This window comes from Crassostrea angulata, chromosome 9 (assembly GCF_025612915.1).
Source record: "Crassostrea angulata isolate pt1a10 chromosome 9, ASM2561291v2, whole genome shotgun sequence".
Classification (NCBI taxonomy): Eukaryota; Metazoa; Mollusca; class Bivalvia; order Ostreida; family Ostreidae; genus Magallana; species Magallana angulata.
The window spans coordinates 26,210,261-26,228,755 of record NC_069119.1 but is presented as its reverse complement, the minus strand read 5'-3'; the positions used below and the strand labels follow the sequence as shown (position 1 = coordinate 26,228,755).

The window sequence follows — 18,495 nt, the reverse complement described above, 5'->3', positions numbered from 1 at the left end:
TGGTGCTATGCCAAAAATGGCCGACTTTTAACTCGTAATTTACGGTGACTTAAAGTTTGAAGACACGTTTTGAGTGCCGCATATGCTTTTGCAAGACTCAAAAGATTTGTTACATGCTTCCATACCTTCGTATTGAGTCGAGAAACGTAAACAAAGACGAACAAAGTCATGGATGACGTCACAGTGCACTCGCACTATATTTCCAGCGATAAATTTACAGGTGGATCAAACATCTGTAATGAGTGAACTAGCTATTTCAGTAAAGACTGCGATACCTGCCTCATTGACATATGATTTTTGTAAAAAAAAATTTAATACAGAGATTATATAAATATATACTAGCAAGAGCCATACTTTACTGTCATATCGATCCATTTTTAAGCTAATTGTACATGCATGTACAGTAGGCAGGTACAAGTATATAAGTAGGGAGGAAATAAACAATATGACATTTAGAACTAAATAAAAAGGAATAAAATAAGAAAAAATAAACAGTTAAAAAAATGTATGTAGATATTGCATATAGCCAGGCCATTAAATTTAAAAGTGGGAAATTACACACCTACAAACAGGGACCAGGCTCTCTCTCTCTCTCTCTCTCTCTCTCTCTCTCTCTCTCTCTCTCTCTCTCTCTCTCTCTCTCTCTCTCTCTCTCTCTCTCTCTCTCTCTGGATAGGGGGTTGCGCTGTATGTATCATAACCATTAAAATTAATACCTTAAGCATACTTATTGTAGAGCAATAATCTCTCAAAAATTCTTTAACCTTCGTTGATACCTAAATACCACTAGGTTGACAATGATGCAAGGTATTTGTAATTCTTGCTGCGCTCGCCAGAACGGTAGCACCGTAAAACATATTAAAGCTGTCTATGTAGAGAATCCCTCAGAGTATAGACGGGGGAATAACAATAAACGGATAAAGAAGGATATGAAGAAAAATTCATAGCACATGAACACAATCTTTAATCAATCATTCAGTATCTGTTTGTACATGTAATGCGCTATGTCCTCGGTTTGATCAAAAAGTTTAAACTTGTATAAACGTTTTGATGACGTACCAATCCGCATGACGTTACGTCAATATTCTGTACAAATTATTCGGGACATATATGTTAGTATATAGATATATACTAGTATATACGTCCTGAAATTATATTCATGAAGTCTAAATTTCTGTTCTTGATGGTAGAAAATTGAATGATGGAATTAATTCAATAGCTAGAGAATCCATACTCATATAAACTGGGTTGGAACAGATTACGCTCTTTTATAAACCGCCTCGCAGTTTGTACACTGTCGGACCAAGTTTATAATCATAAAAATTCTGAAACTACTGAATTTATTTTCATGATAAAAAGACGTCGTGTTTAATTGGAGAGATTTGGGTTAAAAGTGAAAATTATTATTAACTAAAGGGATGGTTTATATTAGTATGCCAGGGAACCCTCGCCATTTTATACTAATTACCCTTTTCCCATACAAAGGCAGATTTAATTTTTAAATATAGATTTTTATATGAATCACGCGACACTTGAAATTACGAGAGTGTATCATATAATTTACAAGTACCGTCCGGAAAATCTCATTCTTATGCTACAATTGTTGTTGATCATAGTCTACACATAAAATCATGTGACCATTTTAAGGCGGGTTCAATATATATATATATATATAAATATATATATATATATATATATATATATATATATATATATATATATATATATATATATATATATATATATATATATATATATATATATATATATATATATATATATATATATATATATACATAGTGGATTTCTTAATAGGAAGGATTTTATTTCATCAGGTCGTTGATCTCACAAACGTTGCAAGACTAGGAGAAATTATCCGCCGATTTTTGGACTCACCATTTTTATAAAGGTTTGTAGTTTCACATTTTGACAGCTTACTTAACTTGATAATATAATTTACAAATTATAAATCGATATAAGTCAACCATCTAGCAACAACATCCTCCTTATAATTTTAGATATGATTTTAAAACTATAGATGGTCCAGATGTGTTGCTTTGTAAAAGTTATATATGTATATATGTATATATGTATATATATATATATATATATATATATATATATATATATATATATATATATATATATATATATATATATATATATATATATATATATATATATATATATATATATATATATGTGTGTGTGTGTGTGTGTGTGTGTGTGATATTGCTGCATGCTACAGATTTTTGCAGTTTGGTATGGCATGCATTGGATAGAAATTATTTTTTTAAAATGACATCCTCCTTATAATTTTAGATAGGATTTTTAAAACTATAGATGGTCCAGGTGTGTTGCTTTGTAAAAGTTTATATACAGGAGTTTTAGTGTCCGTTTTGTCAACATTTAAGCGGTATACAAAATGCGATAATCATATTTATAAATTGTCAACGTTTAATTTGTGTCCGATTTATTTTGGACATTGCCCCATAATACAATTTATTGCAGTAAAGCAATTTTTGGTTTTTAGAAATTATTTTGGAAATTGACATCAATTGTGTCTTCTTCTTTTTTTTAATGAAACTAAATACTACAATAGCCTATTGCAAATAAGTTCATAAACATACTAACTTATCTGTTTATTATATAGGATAACTCTAAGATGAATCTGAAAATATAAACAGTATTCGTTGACACAAATAACTACATGCACATCTCTACAGTTAAATGAAATTTCTGCATTACGCTATGTAAGTTTTCTCCGAATCTTTTGGTATATAAGAGCGCAATTCCAATCAAATTAATGTACTCATTGATAACAAATTGAATTATAAGGGTGAAATCAAAAGTTATGGAATTTATGATAAAGCGTGAACTGCCCCAACACAGTTTATATTGGTTTCTTTTGAGAATCACTGACATTTGCCGGTTTACATGTACAAACGCTCTCGTTATGCTAAAAGTATTTAGATAAAACAAGTTTTATAGTAATAAAAAACTGTAAGATTAATACTTATGTCAAACAGTTGCATGTTTGTTTGGTTTTTTTAAATGTAAAGTTAACTTTGTAATCAAATTTTAATGATCTTTAAAAAAATTTCTGCTTTAAAGACAAATGCAACTAGAATGTACCGTATGTTTATTATCATGACAAAGGCTCCGTACAAAAGCCAAGTCAAGCCGTTGGTTGTAAATTTAAAGTAAGTGATTCTTGGAAAAAGTCCACTCGTGTAAAATAGGTACATGTGTACTTACTAAATTACATGTAACACCCAATTTGATACAAGCATTTGAACTGTCAATGATATTGACCATGCATCGATTCACGTCGCACCGATTTCAAAACATCCATACATTCAGTTCTATCCGGTGACTTAGCTGTCCTCAATATAAGTTATTACATACAATTGCACAAATGCGTCCTCATGCAAATCTATAGTGTAAAGATGTTTTGCAGGATAAAACCTAGAGTTAGAATAAAAAAAAAATGGACTCACGAGACGACACGTATCATTTTAATCCACAAAAACTGCAGGGTCATGCCTTAGTAATAACCAACTTTACAACAGACCCAAAATGGAAAGGTGGGGCTGAGCGTGACCACAGAAATATGACGAAAGCATTTAAACGACTTGGATTTCAAGTAGATTGTCATAAGGATGTGACAAAATCAGATCTAAAAAAGTTATTGGAGCAATGCAAGTACACGTGTTTGTATGAATTTCAAAAAGTCAGACGAAAGACAGTTATTTTTTAAAATCAGTAAAATAGAAAACGCAGTCAATTTAAATGCATATACACCAGACTGTTACAAATATTTCATGCTTTGGAAAATGAAAGGTAATCACTAAAAACATATTGAATGTCTTTATAAGTGTTTTTTAAAAGTTGATATTTTGATTTTAGACTCAAAGACAGATTTGAATATGTCCAACTGCTTTGCGTTTGCAATTAGTTCCCATGGACATGAAGTGGAGGAGATCAAAAATGGGAATATTGTTAAACGTCATGCATTAAAAATGGTTGATGGCTCTCGTTTTTATACAGAGGATATCTTGGCCTACTTTAAGAACGAGACATGCAGTGCTCTAGAAGATAAACCCAAGATTTTTTTAATTCAGGTATGAACAAATATCTTACCTCCTGCTAATTTATAAGGAAATCATTGGCTAACAGCTGTCACACCCCTGCGAATGTGTTCGGAATGTTTTCTTTATCGGTGCTAAGTATGTAATAAATCCAAAGGTGCCCGAATGAAAGTTCACGAGACTTCACCGAGATAAGCTCAGTTCCTGTGAAATTTCGAGCGGAAGTATGAGTGCTCGGATAATATTCTCAAAATACGTAAGTACTGGTCGTTTTTATATCATATCCTACTTGGATTTATGTTAAAACATGAAAACCTTTCAAGATGTATGCCTTATTTCACCATCTAGCGGTTATTTATATTAAACGCTAATATTCAGAACAGAGTTATCGTTCGTGTTCAACCACGTGTAAAGTGGTTGAAAGTATAAACATTAGGTTGCTTAATAAAATCATAGCCATGTTTGATGCTTGTGGTGTGCAATACCATGTTTTTAGAGAAATAATGGGTGTCTGTTCTGTATAAAAACTTAGTATATCGAGCCATTTTCAAGGAACATTCTGCATAAAATAGTATAGTCTGTTGCACTATTAATGCTATTACTAGGTCAGGCGCGGATCGAAAATTAATCATCAGGGGGATCTCTACAAGCATGTTAATTGTTGCAAAAGCAGACAGAACTATTTTTTGTATTGTCGCATTTATTTCTAGAACACATTTTATCCACCAATTATTAATGAAGATAAAGTTTAGAATCAATAAACCTCTAGATTTATATTTGACTACAAATACCTAGATTCTATGAAATAGACTATAAACACGAGGCATGATTTTTACTGCGAAACTGAAAGGGTCAAATAAAATCACGTGGTCTAAAATTTAAATGACAATAACATTCGCAGGGGTGTGTCACGCGGAGACCGTGTATAGTCTGTCCCAAGATATTTATGCTGCACATTTGGACGATTTTTAATAAAAATACACTTACCTGTGAAAGAAGTGCAATTGAAATAGTTGAAAGGGATATTTTCCAAGATAATTTCATTGACACATTATCATCTTTCACTCGGAAAAATTCACAGGAACGAAAACAGATTCCTTACGGAGATTTATAATGGGGAATGTTTACATCTTTTCTCCATTCGGAATACCCTTGGAATACATCGCGCAATATTTCAACGTTATCATCCGGGCTTGCTGCAATACAAAATCTCCGTAGACATCACATTTTTTACATTGTATTGAAACCTGATAAGCTTACAGGGGCGTTTTGACCGAGAAATCTTGGAAATTTTTCATACTTTTGAATGAACATCGTTTGAATCCTGAGGTATTTATAAATATCAAACAATTAAGCCAAACGTGAATCCAAAATATCTTGGGACAGAGTATAGGAATATACAGTCAGTACGAAATATTATCCCCGTAAAGCATTATAACGTCATTCTTAGGGCATTGTGACGTCATGTTTTATACCCAAATTGAAACTTGTAACTTTGTTATAAAACGCTTCATTTTCATTGTTTAATTATCTTTATGCCATTTAAACAAAAGTAGTAATTAAGATATAATCGTTACAATTAAAGTCATGTAGTGACCGGGTACGGGATAATACCTGGTTAGTAAATGTCATATCCGGCTCGGCTTCGCCTTGCCAGGTATGAAATTTAATAACCAGGTATCATCCCGTACTCGGTCTCTGCATGACTAATATTTTGACCTGAGCTTCAAGGTCACATACATTTTAGTAAATGGAGCGGATCCAAATTTAAATGGTTTTTAAAGTAAACAATTTTTTACAAAGGATCTTGTTGTCCGTCAAAGTAAATTAAGATTATGAAATTTTAGTAGAGTACATAATAGGAATATTTCTTTAGGTTTCTTTACAAATGCACTCATAAGCTTTAGATCCACGTGGTTGTTGTAAGGCAGAGCTGTGCATAACATGAAACGATTTTTTTTCATTTAAAACAAATAGTGCATTATACATTCAAGAATTCAGAAAATGAAATCAATCGATTTCTGCATATCTTATTATTTTTTAAAAGTACTATTTGAAGTGGCTCTGAAGCGTTGTCAAACCAATGAATTTAAGAGTTTGGATCACATTTTAGTTGTAAAAATTGTGTCTTCAACTGTGACAAAATACGGAAGCTCATTGAGGCCAGCTTAGCAGAAACAATAAATTCTTTTGCGTTTAAACGCAATATCTATTGCGTTTAATCGCAATCTTTTGCGTTAAATCGCAATAGGTTTTGCGTTTAAACGCAAAAGATTGCGATTAAACGCAATAGATTTTGCGTTTAAACGCAAATAACATTGCGTTTTAACGCAAAGGTTTGCATTGAAACGCAAAGTTCTGCGTTTAAACACAAAAATATTGCGTTTAAACGCAAAAAATTATTGCGTTTAAATGCAAAGCTAATATTGCGTTTAAACGCAATAATTTTTGCGAATAAACGCAAGCATCTTTGCAATTAAACGCAATAATTTTGCGATTAAACGCATTAATCATTGCCTTTCATCGCAAAAGGTATTGGGTTTAAACGCAATAGTTATTTCGTTTTATTGCAAAACTGTCTTTTAATTTGAAAATGACTTTTTTATTCAGACTAAAAGAAGAGGTTTATGTTGTTAGGACATACGAATGTTATGCCACAATCATCCGTCAATCTGTCCATCAAACGTAATGTTATACATTTCTCGCTTTTGTCGTCGTGTTCCCTCCTCTATTTCGAATGGTTTTTCATATTGTTTTCATAAATCGAATCTTAATTATTCAATAAAATCAAATAGTCCGCACATACTCTGTATAACTGCCATCCATAATGCTTTATTACATCATTGTCAAATGAAAGTGAAAATGTTTATTCAATATGACGGACTTATTTCGCATTTATTGTAATTGCTATATCGCTGATTTGAATTAGTGATATCACCTACTTGAAAAGTGATAGCGGATTTATCAGAATAGGTATTATCACCTATCAATCACTTATTTATCTTGTGATTTGAACAAGGGATATAACATATTTTTTAAAAATCGATACATGTATCACTCTTGGAGTTTAAAATCACCTATTCAAATAGATGATTTTACTTTTTGAAAAGGTGATATCACCTATTCAATTTGGTAATATCTTTGAGACAATAAATTTTCATAGTATAGCCATCAATGCAGCTGTTTGTGCAAGTTCCATTTGTTTTAATTTGTCACACGAATCGACATGCCTCCATTAAAAAGGCCCCTTAGCATAATGCTCTTTGCGAAGGAGTCCTTTCCGTTTTTTCAATTCAACTTTTTCTCACAGTCTAGATACCAAGTATCCGGCATGCAAACATCACTGGTGCTTCCATCAATAACTATTTCAAGGAAAAATTGGAAACAAATATAAACAAAGACTTATTTTTCTCTTTTAAAGCGCGATCCTTCTTTTCGGGATACGTTTGCTTAGAAGTGCATGATGCTTTCAAGTTATGACAGCTTACTATTTCATTTTGTTATACTTTCATGTTAAATACTGAAATCTGATTGGTTAAGACGCAGTTAATAATATTTACTATTACCCTCAGCGTTAGCAACGCACTTGGCAACGGGTAACATTAAAAAATGTTACATGCGCGAAAATTATGCGCGTACGGTTCGCTGTAGAATTCACGTTATTCCTATATAAAAGCAGTAAAATTTTCTTAAATTTTTTAAAAAAGACATTCAGTATAACAAAATAAATAGTGCCTGTTTGGGAGGATAACAGTTGAAATTGACACCCCTCGAAAACCATTGTCAACCTCCGCTTCGCGTCGGTTGACAATGGTTTAATTTCAACTGTTACCCTCCCAAACAGGCACTATTTCTATAATATAGTTAATCTAAATAAAAACCAGAAATTGAGTCTTTGTAATGTGTCAAGTGTTGTCACCAAATCAAGGACGTGGTACATGTACATGTACTAAGTGTATATATAAGCAAATTCATTAATTGCGATTTAACGCAAAAATCGTTGTATTTAATCGCAAAATCATTGCATTTAATCGCAAAGATTATTGCGTTTAATCGCGAAATATTTTGTGTTTATTCGCAAAATATATTGCGTTTAAACGCAATAATAGCTTTGCGTTTAAACGCAATATTTTTTTTTGGGGGGGGGGTTTAAACGCAATACTTTGCGTTTAAACGCAATCCACTTTGCGTTTAAACGCAATCCACTTTGCGTTTAATCGCATAACTTTTTGCGTTTTATCGCAATCTTTTGCGTTTAAACGCAAAATACATTGCAAATTATTTTTATAGGAAAAGGGTTAACAATTGGAACCACAATTGGAATTGAAGATTTGAAAATGAAAATACTGATATATTGAGCTCTTGCAGGATCCCGAGCCCCATACAGCCCGGATCTTGCACCTATGGATTTCGGTTTATTTCCCTATCTGAAGTCGAAACTGCGTGGACAGAGACTTTCGGACCTAAATGATCTACGCAATGACACAAAAGATATTATACAAAAATTTGACAAATAATTGTGTGAACATGCGTTTTATAAATGGGTTAATGGCATGAAAAGTGTGTGAACTAAAAGGTGTTTACTTTGAAAAAGAGTGACAGGTTTAATTGCCTTTCAGTAGTTTAATGTCGCCTGACGTCGCGGAAACATGAAATGGTGCTCCGTAAATCCAATTCATGCAAAATAAAAATCGCTGTATCTTTTGATTTTTGCATACTTATTTTCAATTATTCAATTTAATTAAACATACGTCATCCTACAAAGTTCACAGTAGTTTTGTCGTAAATTACTTTGTCCGCGAACTTTTCTAACAACCCTCGTATAAGTCTTTTACCAGTAAATCATTTAAATGATTACAGGAAAGTCCTCTACCCTCATATTTTCTTCCAAAACATATGATATTCAGCATCTTGGAGTAAACGTATAAGAACAGAAAAAGAAAAGTTTTTGTAAATTTAGTACAGTGATATTGTTAAAAAAGCAAGCTTGCCAAACAATTATTTCTCGCATGATATGTTAAAGAATCTGTAAGTGTTTCAACATTACCCTCTTTTAAAATATTCTATTCAAATAAAACACTTCATTATAAAAAAAAAAGTTACATTGCCAAACATTGAATTATTACAAACTTAAAAATAAGCATAATGTGTGGGATTTTTTCTCGCACTGATGTTCTACAAGTACAATATTCTACATTAATAACAATTTTGGATTATGACCCCAGTAAGGAGTTAAAGGTCGGCCCCTAAAACACTGTTGTTCAGATATCTCCAGAACGAGTACCAATACCTGTGGCCCGTATTACTAAAAAGCATAAGATACGACGAAACTTAAGTTAGACTTTGGAGGCGTACGCCAAAATTTAGTCCGGCGTAAATTGCATTTCACTAAGAGCCGTACGCGTGGCCGTATATACTAATATCGGACTAAGTTAAGACCAGACTTACGTGCTGGACTACAAGTTTATGCACATGCGCAGATGACAGATAGATAGATAGATTGATAAAATGATAGATAGATAGATAGATAGATAGATAGATAGATAGATAGATAGATAGATAGATAGATAGATAGATAGATAGATGTCATTTATATTTTTGTGATCGTTGTGATTGCATACCTTGCGTAAGTGAGAGAGAGAGAGAAAGAGAGAGAGAGATATTATTTAGGCACATTACCATTATGTTCAGTACAATGTTGTTTAAGATTAATCCTGTTTAGTGTAAAATCACACAACAAAGCTTGCTGAAATGTTTTATTTGAGGATATATTTCTTCGAGCCAATAGGATATATTTAAAATTATGAATTTAACAGATTATTTTTGTTTAATATCTAGGGTTATTTAATCATGTATTGGGCACCCTGGAAGTTTCGTATTGATCATGCATTTATTATAGACCGAGTATAAATATTTTTTTTTAAATCTGTTTTCCTCTTGCTTAATCATTGAGAGAAAATCATTGAATTTGTTTAAACATAAAAAATAAAGCGAATTAAGGGTGTTGTTTACTCAGGGTTTGAGTTCTCAAAATTCGGATTGTTATAATGTTCAATGTAATGAGTAAAATTCGTTCTAAACGAAAAAAGTATTTATGAAATGAATAATTATTGACAAAAAAATCGATATTTTTACTTTATTATGGAATTAGGCTCAATCAAAAATAGACGTTTAGTTAAACAGAGGAAATTCGGACTAAATGTTGCAGATTTTGTTTTCCGCTAAAACCGTTTTTTCAGTACTCTTATATCAACAGTTAAGATTTCATATTTTAGTATATATAATTTTGCATATTTTCTGTTGGTTTTACTTCACTTATTCATTAAAATAATCGTATGGCACGAAATGCAAAAATATTGAAAAATGCTTAAAAATGATAAAAGACGCCATATCTCAAAATTTTGATCATTGACCTCATATAAATTTTATGCCAACAGAATAATGTCAATATAATTTGGCCATTCCAAGTTTTTTCTATGTTAAGCGTGCGCGGACGGATTGGTTTTGAGTTGTAAAAATAAAAACAAAAAAACACAATTGTTGTTCATAAAATTAGATCGCTTTTTCATATGTCGGGCTCAGGATCGCATTTTTAAATCCGAATCAGAAATCAAATAGAACAACATTCAAACTGGAAATCATATAGTAGGTATTTGTTATTTTTGTATTTTTGTTACAAAATGAAGAAAATACTTCAAAATGTATAACAAATTTCATTTTGTTGAACCTTTAAAGGTGTTTTTAGCTCACCTGAGCTGAAAGCTCAAGTGAGCTATTCTGATCACTTTTTGTCCGTCGTCCGTCCGTCCGTCCGTCTGTCCGTCTGTCTGTCCGTCTGTAAACTTTTTACATTTTGAACTTCTTCTCTAAAACCGCTTATCCAATTTCAACCAGATTTGGCACAAAGCATCCTTATGGGAGGGCAAATATAAATTGCAGAAATAAAAGTCCGATCTGTATTCAAAGCTGAGAAAACCTTGAAACTGTAGAAAAAGGGGGGGTGCATTTTAAAAAATCTTCTTCTCAAGAACTACTGATTCCAATTCAACGTAGTTTAGCATAAATTATCCTTATGGGAAGGAAAATATAAATTGCAAAAATTAAGGTCTTATTCTGCTTCAAATCTGAGTTATTACGAAAATAATAATAAAGGAAAGGCGTGTTTCAATCAGTTTAATAGCTTCGGATTCGGCATCCGGTAAAATGGGTAGACAAGACTTGGCCTGGGCAAAACAAAAGATTGGCAGTTATTAATCTGCCAATCTCATTAAAATTTCAGGATATATGATGGACCAGTATATTTGTATTTGCTGTAAATATTGCTGCAAAATAATGCGTATTTGGAATTGACGATTGCCGATCTGCCCCGGCTTTTATTTTGCCACGGCCCGGGTTTGCGTACCCATTTTACCAAGTCTCGTATTCCATACATCTAAAACGAGGTTCTTTGTTTAAAGCAGCCATGACATTATACGAAAAAGGGTCGATCTGACTATGATGAATTTGCTTGTTGTGCAACAGTTCGCGAATGATGGGAAATTTTTGAAACATGCAAAATATATTGGTGCCGATTTTGTGTAGTAAATTGAGGCTAAATATTTCAACGCGTTGAAAGTTTTCACACATGACGTTGGTGTTAGCTTGTTCTGATTTTCGTTTCGTTTTCATTATTTATGCTTTGTAACCTGGGAACTATCGTCTGTATTTCGTGATTTTTACGTATCAAATCAAACAGAGACTTCGGTAAATCAAACAGTTAACTGTTTACCTGCGCAAATTAAGCAAAATCTGATGTATCAAAAAAGTACTGAAATACAATTCATTCTATCGGTAATTCGGCATTATATTTTGCGTAATGGTAGATTAATGCAATAGGTTTTGTTGAGATGCTCGGCATTTTCTCGAGTTTATTCAGTTTAAATAGAGTTTGATACCGCTGACGGAAATATGTAGGTATATACATGTACATGTATATATATGATTCATTTCGAAAAAATAAATTGTGTTCTTTATTTGTTATAGTGCATGTTTCTTGTGTTTTAATTGTGTACAATTTCTATTTACTAACCATATTTGAGTGTTAAGCTTCGAATTATAAGCAAGATACAGAGATTTGCTCACAATTCTATGTTTGTACACAGATCTTAAAAACTAAAGATTAAAAAAGTATAAAAATTGTCAATATTTATTAAGAAAATTTTCAAAGTCTCTTCTTCCAGAAACTTATTGTATTGTAAACTTTACTTTTTTTAGCTCACCTGAGCCAGTCTTCTTCTCAAAAACTATTAGGCCAGGAAAGCTCAAATTTGAGTGGAAGCATCCTCAAAAAGTGTAGATTCAAGTTTGTTCAAATCATGGTCACCGGGGGTAGGGTGGGGCCACAAAAGGGGGATCATGTTTTACATAAGAATATATATAGAGAAAATCTTTAAAAATCTTCTCAAAAACTATTAGGCCAGAAAAGCTCAAATTGAAATGGAAGCATCCTCAGGGAGTGTAGATTCAAGTTTGTTCAAATCATGATCCCCGGGGGTAGGGTGGGGCCACAATTAGGAGATCAAGTTCTACATAGGAATATATAGAGAAAATCTTTAAAAATCTTCTTCTCAAAAACTATTAGGCCAGGAAAGCTCAAATTAAAATGGAAGCATCCTCAGGTAGTGTAGATTCAAGTTTGTCAAATCATAGTTCCCATGGGTAGGGTGGGGCCACAATTGGGGGATCAAGTTTTACATAGGAATATATTGAGAAAATCTTTAAAAATCTTCTTCTCAAAAACTATTAGGCCAGAAAAGCTTAAATTTGAGTGGAAGCATCCTCAGATAGTATAGATTCAAGGTTGTTCAAATCATGGTCCCCGGGGGTAGGGTGGGGCCACAATTGGGGGATCAAGTTTTATATAGGAATATACAGAGGAAATCTTTTAAAAATCTTCTTCTCAAAAATATTTGGCCAAGAAATCTCAAATTGGCATGTAACCATCCTTAGGAAGTGTAGATTCAAGTTTGTTCAAATCATGGTCCCTGGGGGTAGGGCGGGTCACAATGGGGGATGAATTTTTATAGATAGAGAAAATCTTTAAAAGTCTTCTCCTCAAAACTATTAGGCCTGGAAAGGCCATATTTGAGTGGAAGCATCCCCAGATCATATAGATTCAAGTTTGTTTAAATAATAGTCCAGGGGTAGGGTGAGGCCACAATGGGGGATGAATTTTTTACTTAGGAATATATAGAGAAAATCTTTAAAAATCTTCTTTTTAAAGAATTTTTGGCCAGAAAGGGTTTAAACATGTGTAGAGGCATCCTTGGGTAGTGTAAATTCAAGTTTGCAAAATCACAGTCATTAGTGGTAGGGCGGGACCGTGATGGCGGTTTGAATTTTTACATAGGAATATAAAGAGAAAATCTTTAAAACTATTCTGGGAAAGTGTTCAGTTCAAAACTCAGTACTTAGTGTGAAAGCAAAGGTTATGCAGATTTAAGTCTGATGAAACCATGATTACCTAGAGAAAAATGGGGCCATGAAATGGGGGGGGGGGGGTATATAGGAATAGAGAAAAATCTTCTTACAGGTACAACAACAAAAGGGGCTTGGTATTTACCAAAAAATAAGAGGTTGATAAAAATTGGCAGATTTTCAAATTTTTTTAGCAAGATCTACTGTACTCAGTTGTCAATATATTTTGATACTGTAATGCTAATTTGATCAGAATTAAGGCAATTGTTGCTCAGGTGAGCGATGTGGCCCCTGGGCCTCTTGTTTTTTCTTAAGTTTTTGTTTTATTCCTGATAGAAAGACAGGTTTTTGAGTTTTGGGTGGACGCTAAACAAAGAAAAACTTGCAATGGCCTTAGTTCAATACTTTAAATGTTTTTGTATTATTTTAATCATTCAATTTTTTGTAAAATTGGATCAAAAATGGGTAGGGATTTGAAAACTGATAAAGGAAATTCGGACTGGAATATTTTTAAAAATTGTTGCTTAAATCTTAATGCTTTGTAACTTTTTAGTGCCACTACCATTGATAAACTGTATTTAATTTTTAAAAGTGTTTTATTATTTGTAATATTATTACAATGAAGAAAATTTCAATTGTAGTGTAAAATCTTATGGGATTTTTCTTGATTTTTCAAAAAATATTCAATGGCCATTAACTCAAAAGGTAGGCATTGACCTACTTTTTTTGAAAGTGAAAAATAACACTACAATCAAAGGTCTCTAACATACAATAGATGGTTTTTCATTACCATCAGTGGATTTTTTTTCATTCTGAGTAAACGTCATCCTTTTTGCGGTTTGCAACGAGCTTTGCTCAGGTTTTATATTGTTATTTTTCCTTTAACATTTTTACGAGCGCAAAACTCAGAAACTATTCGGTCTATTTTAACAAAATTTTCAGGACTGATAGAACATCACATGCACGTGGAATTTTAAAATGTAACTTGATGACGTCACTTCCGATTCGAGATTTTCAAGATTTGGTCAAATTTTAAGGTCAATTTTGTCTTAGTATTTCCTCTGAAATTAATGATGAAAAAAACCCGTGAAACTTTCAGAGATAGTTGATGGATGTCTCATCGTATGTATGTTACAACGCACTTTGATAAATTACGCACTTTAAAAAAATGTGCGTTAATTTTCGGACCAAGTCAACGCACTTTGAAAAAAAAATATTTTTTTTTCAAAGTGCGTTGATATCACCGATATTATAGCACTTTGAAAAATAATTCCCTAATTGAAGGGTCAGCCCCTTTTTTTATGTTTTATGAAAGGTCCCGTACATATAAACAAATTTTTGTTTTACAACTGGTAAGAAATTTCAAACCGTCGTAGAGATATCTGAACAAAAGTGTATAAGGGCCGTTCTTTTAACTCCTTACCGGGACCATAAACCAAAAATTTTAAGATAGCATATTGTTTAGAACATTATTCTGAGAAGCTTTTCTTCTACATTGCTTTTCTAAATATCTCTCCTTTTTCAGATATGATATTTGATCAAAGATTTTAAAAGGTTAAAAAATATCACGTAAATCCCCCAAATACTGAAAACACTATACCGGATAATTATGCCAGTGCCAAGGTGGCATTTTTGCACCCTATTAAGATGCAGTTTCGGAAAAATCGATATTAACCAAATGATAGACCATTGTCTAGAAAGTATATAACCACTTCTTTTTTTAGTGTGTCTCACCTGAAAGGTGAGATATTTCCCTTTAAAAATAATAACCCACAGGAAAATTCTAATTCCCATAGGAAAAAAATTCTTCTACAGGAAATGTTGAAAACCCTATTTTAAAAAAAAAATCTATTGGAGTTTTATTTCCTATAAGAGAAAAGTATTTCCTGTAGAAATTAGATTTAGACGGGTATAGTTTTCCAAAAGGTAACTAAGATTTCCTATCGGATTTTAAAATCCTATGGGAGTTTTGTTTAAATCCTATCTGAATTAAGATTCCTATAGAAAGTTCTTTTATTCCGGTGGGAAATTTCAAATTACTATATGAAAATAGTTATTTCCTAAGGGGAAAACTATTTTTTTTAGGAATTATTTTTTTTAATGTAATTATCCCACCTGACAGGTGAGATACATTAATAACAAAGGTGGTTGTTAACTCTTTAAGCAATGGTCTATCGTATGGCATATTTGAATTTTTCGATACATGCAGCTTATGCCACTTTGGCACTGACATACTTATCCGGCACAGTATTTGATATTTCATTCAGTTAAGAATTTCCGTTAAATTAGTGTCCAATAACTGCGGAAAGAAATAAATTAGTGAGTGATAATTATAAATCAAGGTTAAAACAAAATGTGCATGCTTCTCTATCGCGTTTTGCATTGTCCTTTACTAATTATATGTATTTGTTTGTGAATTCTTTGTGTATTTCTTTTGTTATTTTAGGCCTGTAGAATTCCTATCAGTAAAAGTACAGATGCTCATAAAAGAGTTGGAATCGGTTTTGACCAAGGCTCTGATCCACCTAATCTTGCACTGCCTAGTCCTGCACAACCTTCTCTTGTACAACCCAATTCTGCACAACCCAATCCTGTAAAAACCAATCCCGTAGTTAACCCTCAAGGTACTAAAAGTCAAATATACTACCCCCCGGCTCCCGTGGAGATAACATTGGTACCCTGTCACAATGATATGCTCATCATGTTTGGCTGTCCTGAAGGTCAGTTTTACTTGTATTTCTTTTTGCTTGGTTTAAATAGTTTTTTTTAACTTTTAAGGCCACCCAGACCTTTGGAAAAGAGTTTTCTAAAGTTTGAACTGGTGTATTTTTATACATAATTATGCTTTTAAATGTTTACAATTTGAAATAGACAACTAACTGCAAATATTTATCAATCTTTTTTTTAATCTTGTTGCAACTGACCTTGACAATTCATTTGTGTTGTTTTTGAACTTACGATATACGAAGCATTTAAGCAAAAACAAATTAAATTCAACGATACATTTAAATTTCCTTTGTGTGTATACGTTTATAGCTAGAGTAAAAGTTCACTAGAATATGAATTTTGTTAGTCTTGTATTTAATTATGTAATACCCGAAAGAAACGTATTTGAAAATATAGATAGATGTATTCTAATTTTGCAATCTAAAAGACGTGGACAAACACATTTTCTTTAATAATCAGATTTTATCGAAGCATGAAAATGATTTAAACAGATTTATTTCTTGTAGGTCATTATGCGTTTGGAAACAGTGAAGATGGATGTGACATGTTTAGGCTGTTTTCCGAACTTGTGGGTGCATGGTATACGAAATCTTGACCGGCTTCTGCTAATCTCATGGACATGTTAAGAGATGTAACTTACCAGATGACTGAAAAGACATATCATTTAGATTCAGATCCTAACGAATACAAAACCGTGCCATGTATTGTTCATAAACTGAGAAAAGATGTCATCTTTACTCGTGAATGAAACATGATGGTAGAAATGTGCGTCGGCTGTTGTGCATGTGCAATACTTTGACTTCACAAAAGCAAAATTGTCTTCTATCTATAAATCAATATTGTATTAACCTTTTACTTATATAAGAGGATTTTTATTTATATTAATGGTATATGCTTTTAAAAATAATCAACCGAGTCGTGGGTTTTTCGTCTCAAAATTCTAAGGACGGGTAAAGTTGGATAAAAATCATACACATGTACAACCATTATTCATGAGAAGTTTTTTCACATTTAATAGCAGCTTTTTCGTTAGACTATAAAAAAGTCATCATGATGCTGAAGATTTTTCACTTACGCACTTACATGTATATATAAATTGAAATAAAACCGTGTCACGTTAATATACCTAAAAAATTCTGAACATTACTATAAGATACCTGCACAAGCATCCCATATTATCTCTGTTAATCAATTTTCCTAAGCTAGCTTGCTTTCATTTCAAGTAAACTAATCATACCCTTTATGATGTTGTCCTTATCTGAACCCAAGCGAGTATGGAATGATTAAATCTGAAACATAATCATCTAAAACATGTTGTATTTATTTTACTTGTATATGAAAGAATTATACTTCACTATATATATGAACTGAATTGATATTTAACATTAAAAGAAACATCAAATTGGACTCCACAAGCACCTGATTGCATGCATAAGCACTTTTATTCAAAACTTTAATTCGATAATATACAAAATCAAAAGATATTTCGGACAATATGTTAGCCGCTTAAAATATACATCTAGGGCACCGATGAAAAGACTGTAACTTACTAACCAAATATGTTTAAATAAGGAAGCTGTTATTTTTATTTGTAGCGAAAAAAAATCTGCTGCGTTAAGAAAAACAATAAGTCTTTTGAATTGTGATCACTTTATAACGAGTAAATACTTGACTAAAAACATTAAGTCGATGATCGTTGTGACCGAGCAGCGTAGTGGAGTGCTCGAATAATCGTTGTGTGGTGAATCAGAAACTTATGCATACGGATTGATTTGGTTTTTTTTATTAGTGTTTACATGTGCTCGAGGCATTTTGCCCTACTCATTTTTGATGTACATTTACGCAGTACGGAGTATATATTTTTTAGCTTTGCACATTGCATAATACATCTAACTATTCCCAGGTTATGTAATTTTATTGTCACACCTTTAGATGTCAGTTCATTTCCACTAGTTTTGTCAAAACGGGCAGATAGCATAATGTGAAACATTGAAATTCAGAAACGGTGTTAATTACATGTTATTTATTCATACTAACCATAGGCGTCGGAACCGGGGGGGGGGGGGGGTCCAGGGGGGGGGGGGGCTTAGCCCCCCCGCACTTTTTTTGCTAATTTAGACCTAACCATTAGGCACATACCAGAATAGAGGGTTCAGCCCCCCCCCCTTTTTTTCGCAGGAAACATGATTTTTCCGTAATGTACGTTTGAGAGATTGAGAAG

General features: G+C 32.5%; 1 protein-coding gene across 2 annotated transcripts; it reads left to right on the top strand.

Moving 5' to 3' along the window:
* The first annotated feature begins 1,811 nt into the window (after positions 1-1,811).
* Positions 1,812-17,681, top strand: LOC128163474 (caspase-7-like). 2 transcript variants are annotated; one of them, XM_052827088.1, is made up of 5 exons: positions 1,812-1,909; positions 3,461-3,701; positions 3,910-4,124; positions 15,994-16,267; positions 16,781-17,681. In XM_052827088.1, the coding sequence occupies exons 2-5, from the start codon at positions 3,491-3,493 to the stop codon at positions 16,867-16,869; spliced, it is 789 nt and encodes a 262-aa protein (XP_052683048.1). In that variant the 5' UTR covers positions 1,812-1,909; positions 3,461-3,490; the 3' UTR covers positions 16,870-17,681. The 2 variants fall into 2 exon arrangements, with proteins under 2 accessions (XP_052683048.1, XP_052683049.1); XM_052827089.1 differs by lacking the exon at positions 3,461-3,701 and having other exon boundaries at positions 1,839-1,909.
* The last annotated feature ends 814 nt before the right edge of the window (positions 17,682-18,495 follow it).

Excerpts from the sequence above, each read along its gene's own strand:
- LOC128163474 (XM_052827088.1), top strand. The coding sequence starts at position 3,491 with ATGGACTCACGAGACGACACGTATCATTTTAATCCACAAAAACTGCAG. Across the intron at positions 4,125-15,993 it reads CCAAGATTTTTTTAATTCAG|GCCTGTAGAATTCCTATCAG; the intron begins GTATGAACAAAT and ends TTGTTATTTTAG. Across the intron at positions 16,268-16,780 it reads CATGTTTGGCTGTCCTGAAG|GTCATTATGCGTTTGGAAAC; the intron begins GTCAGTTTTACT and ends TATTTCTTGTAG.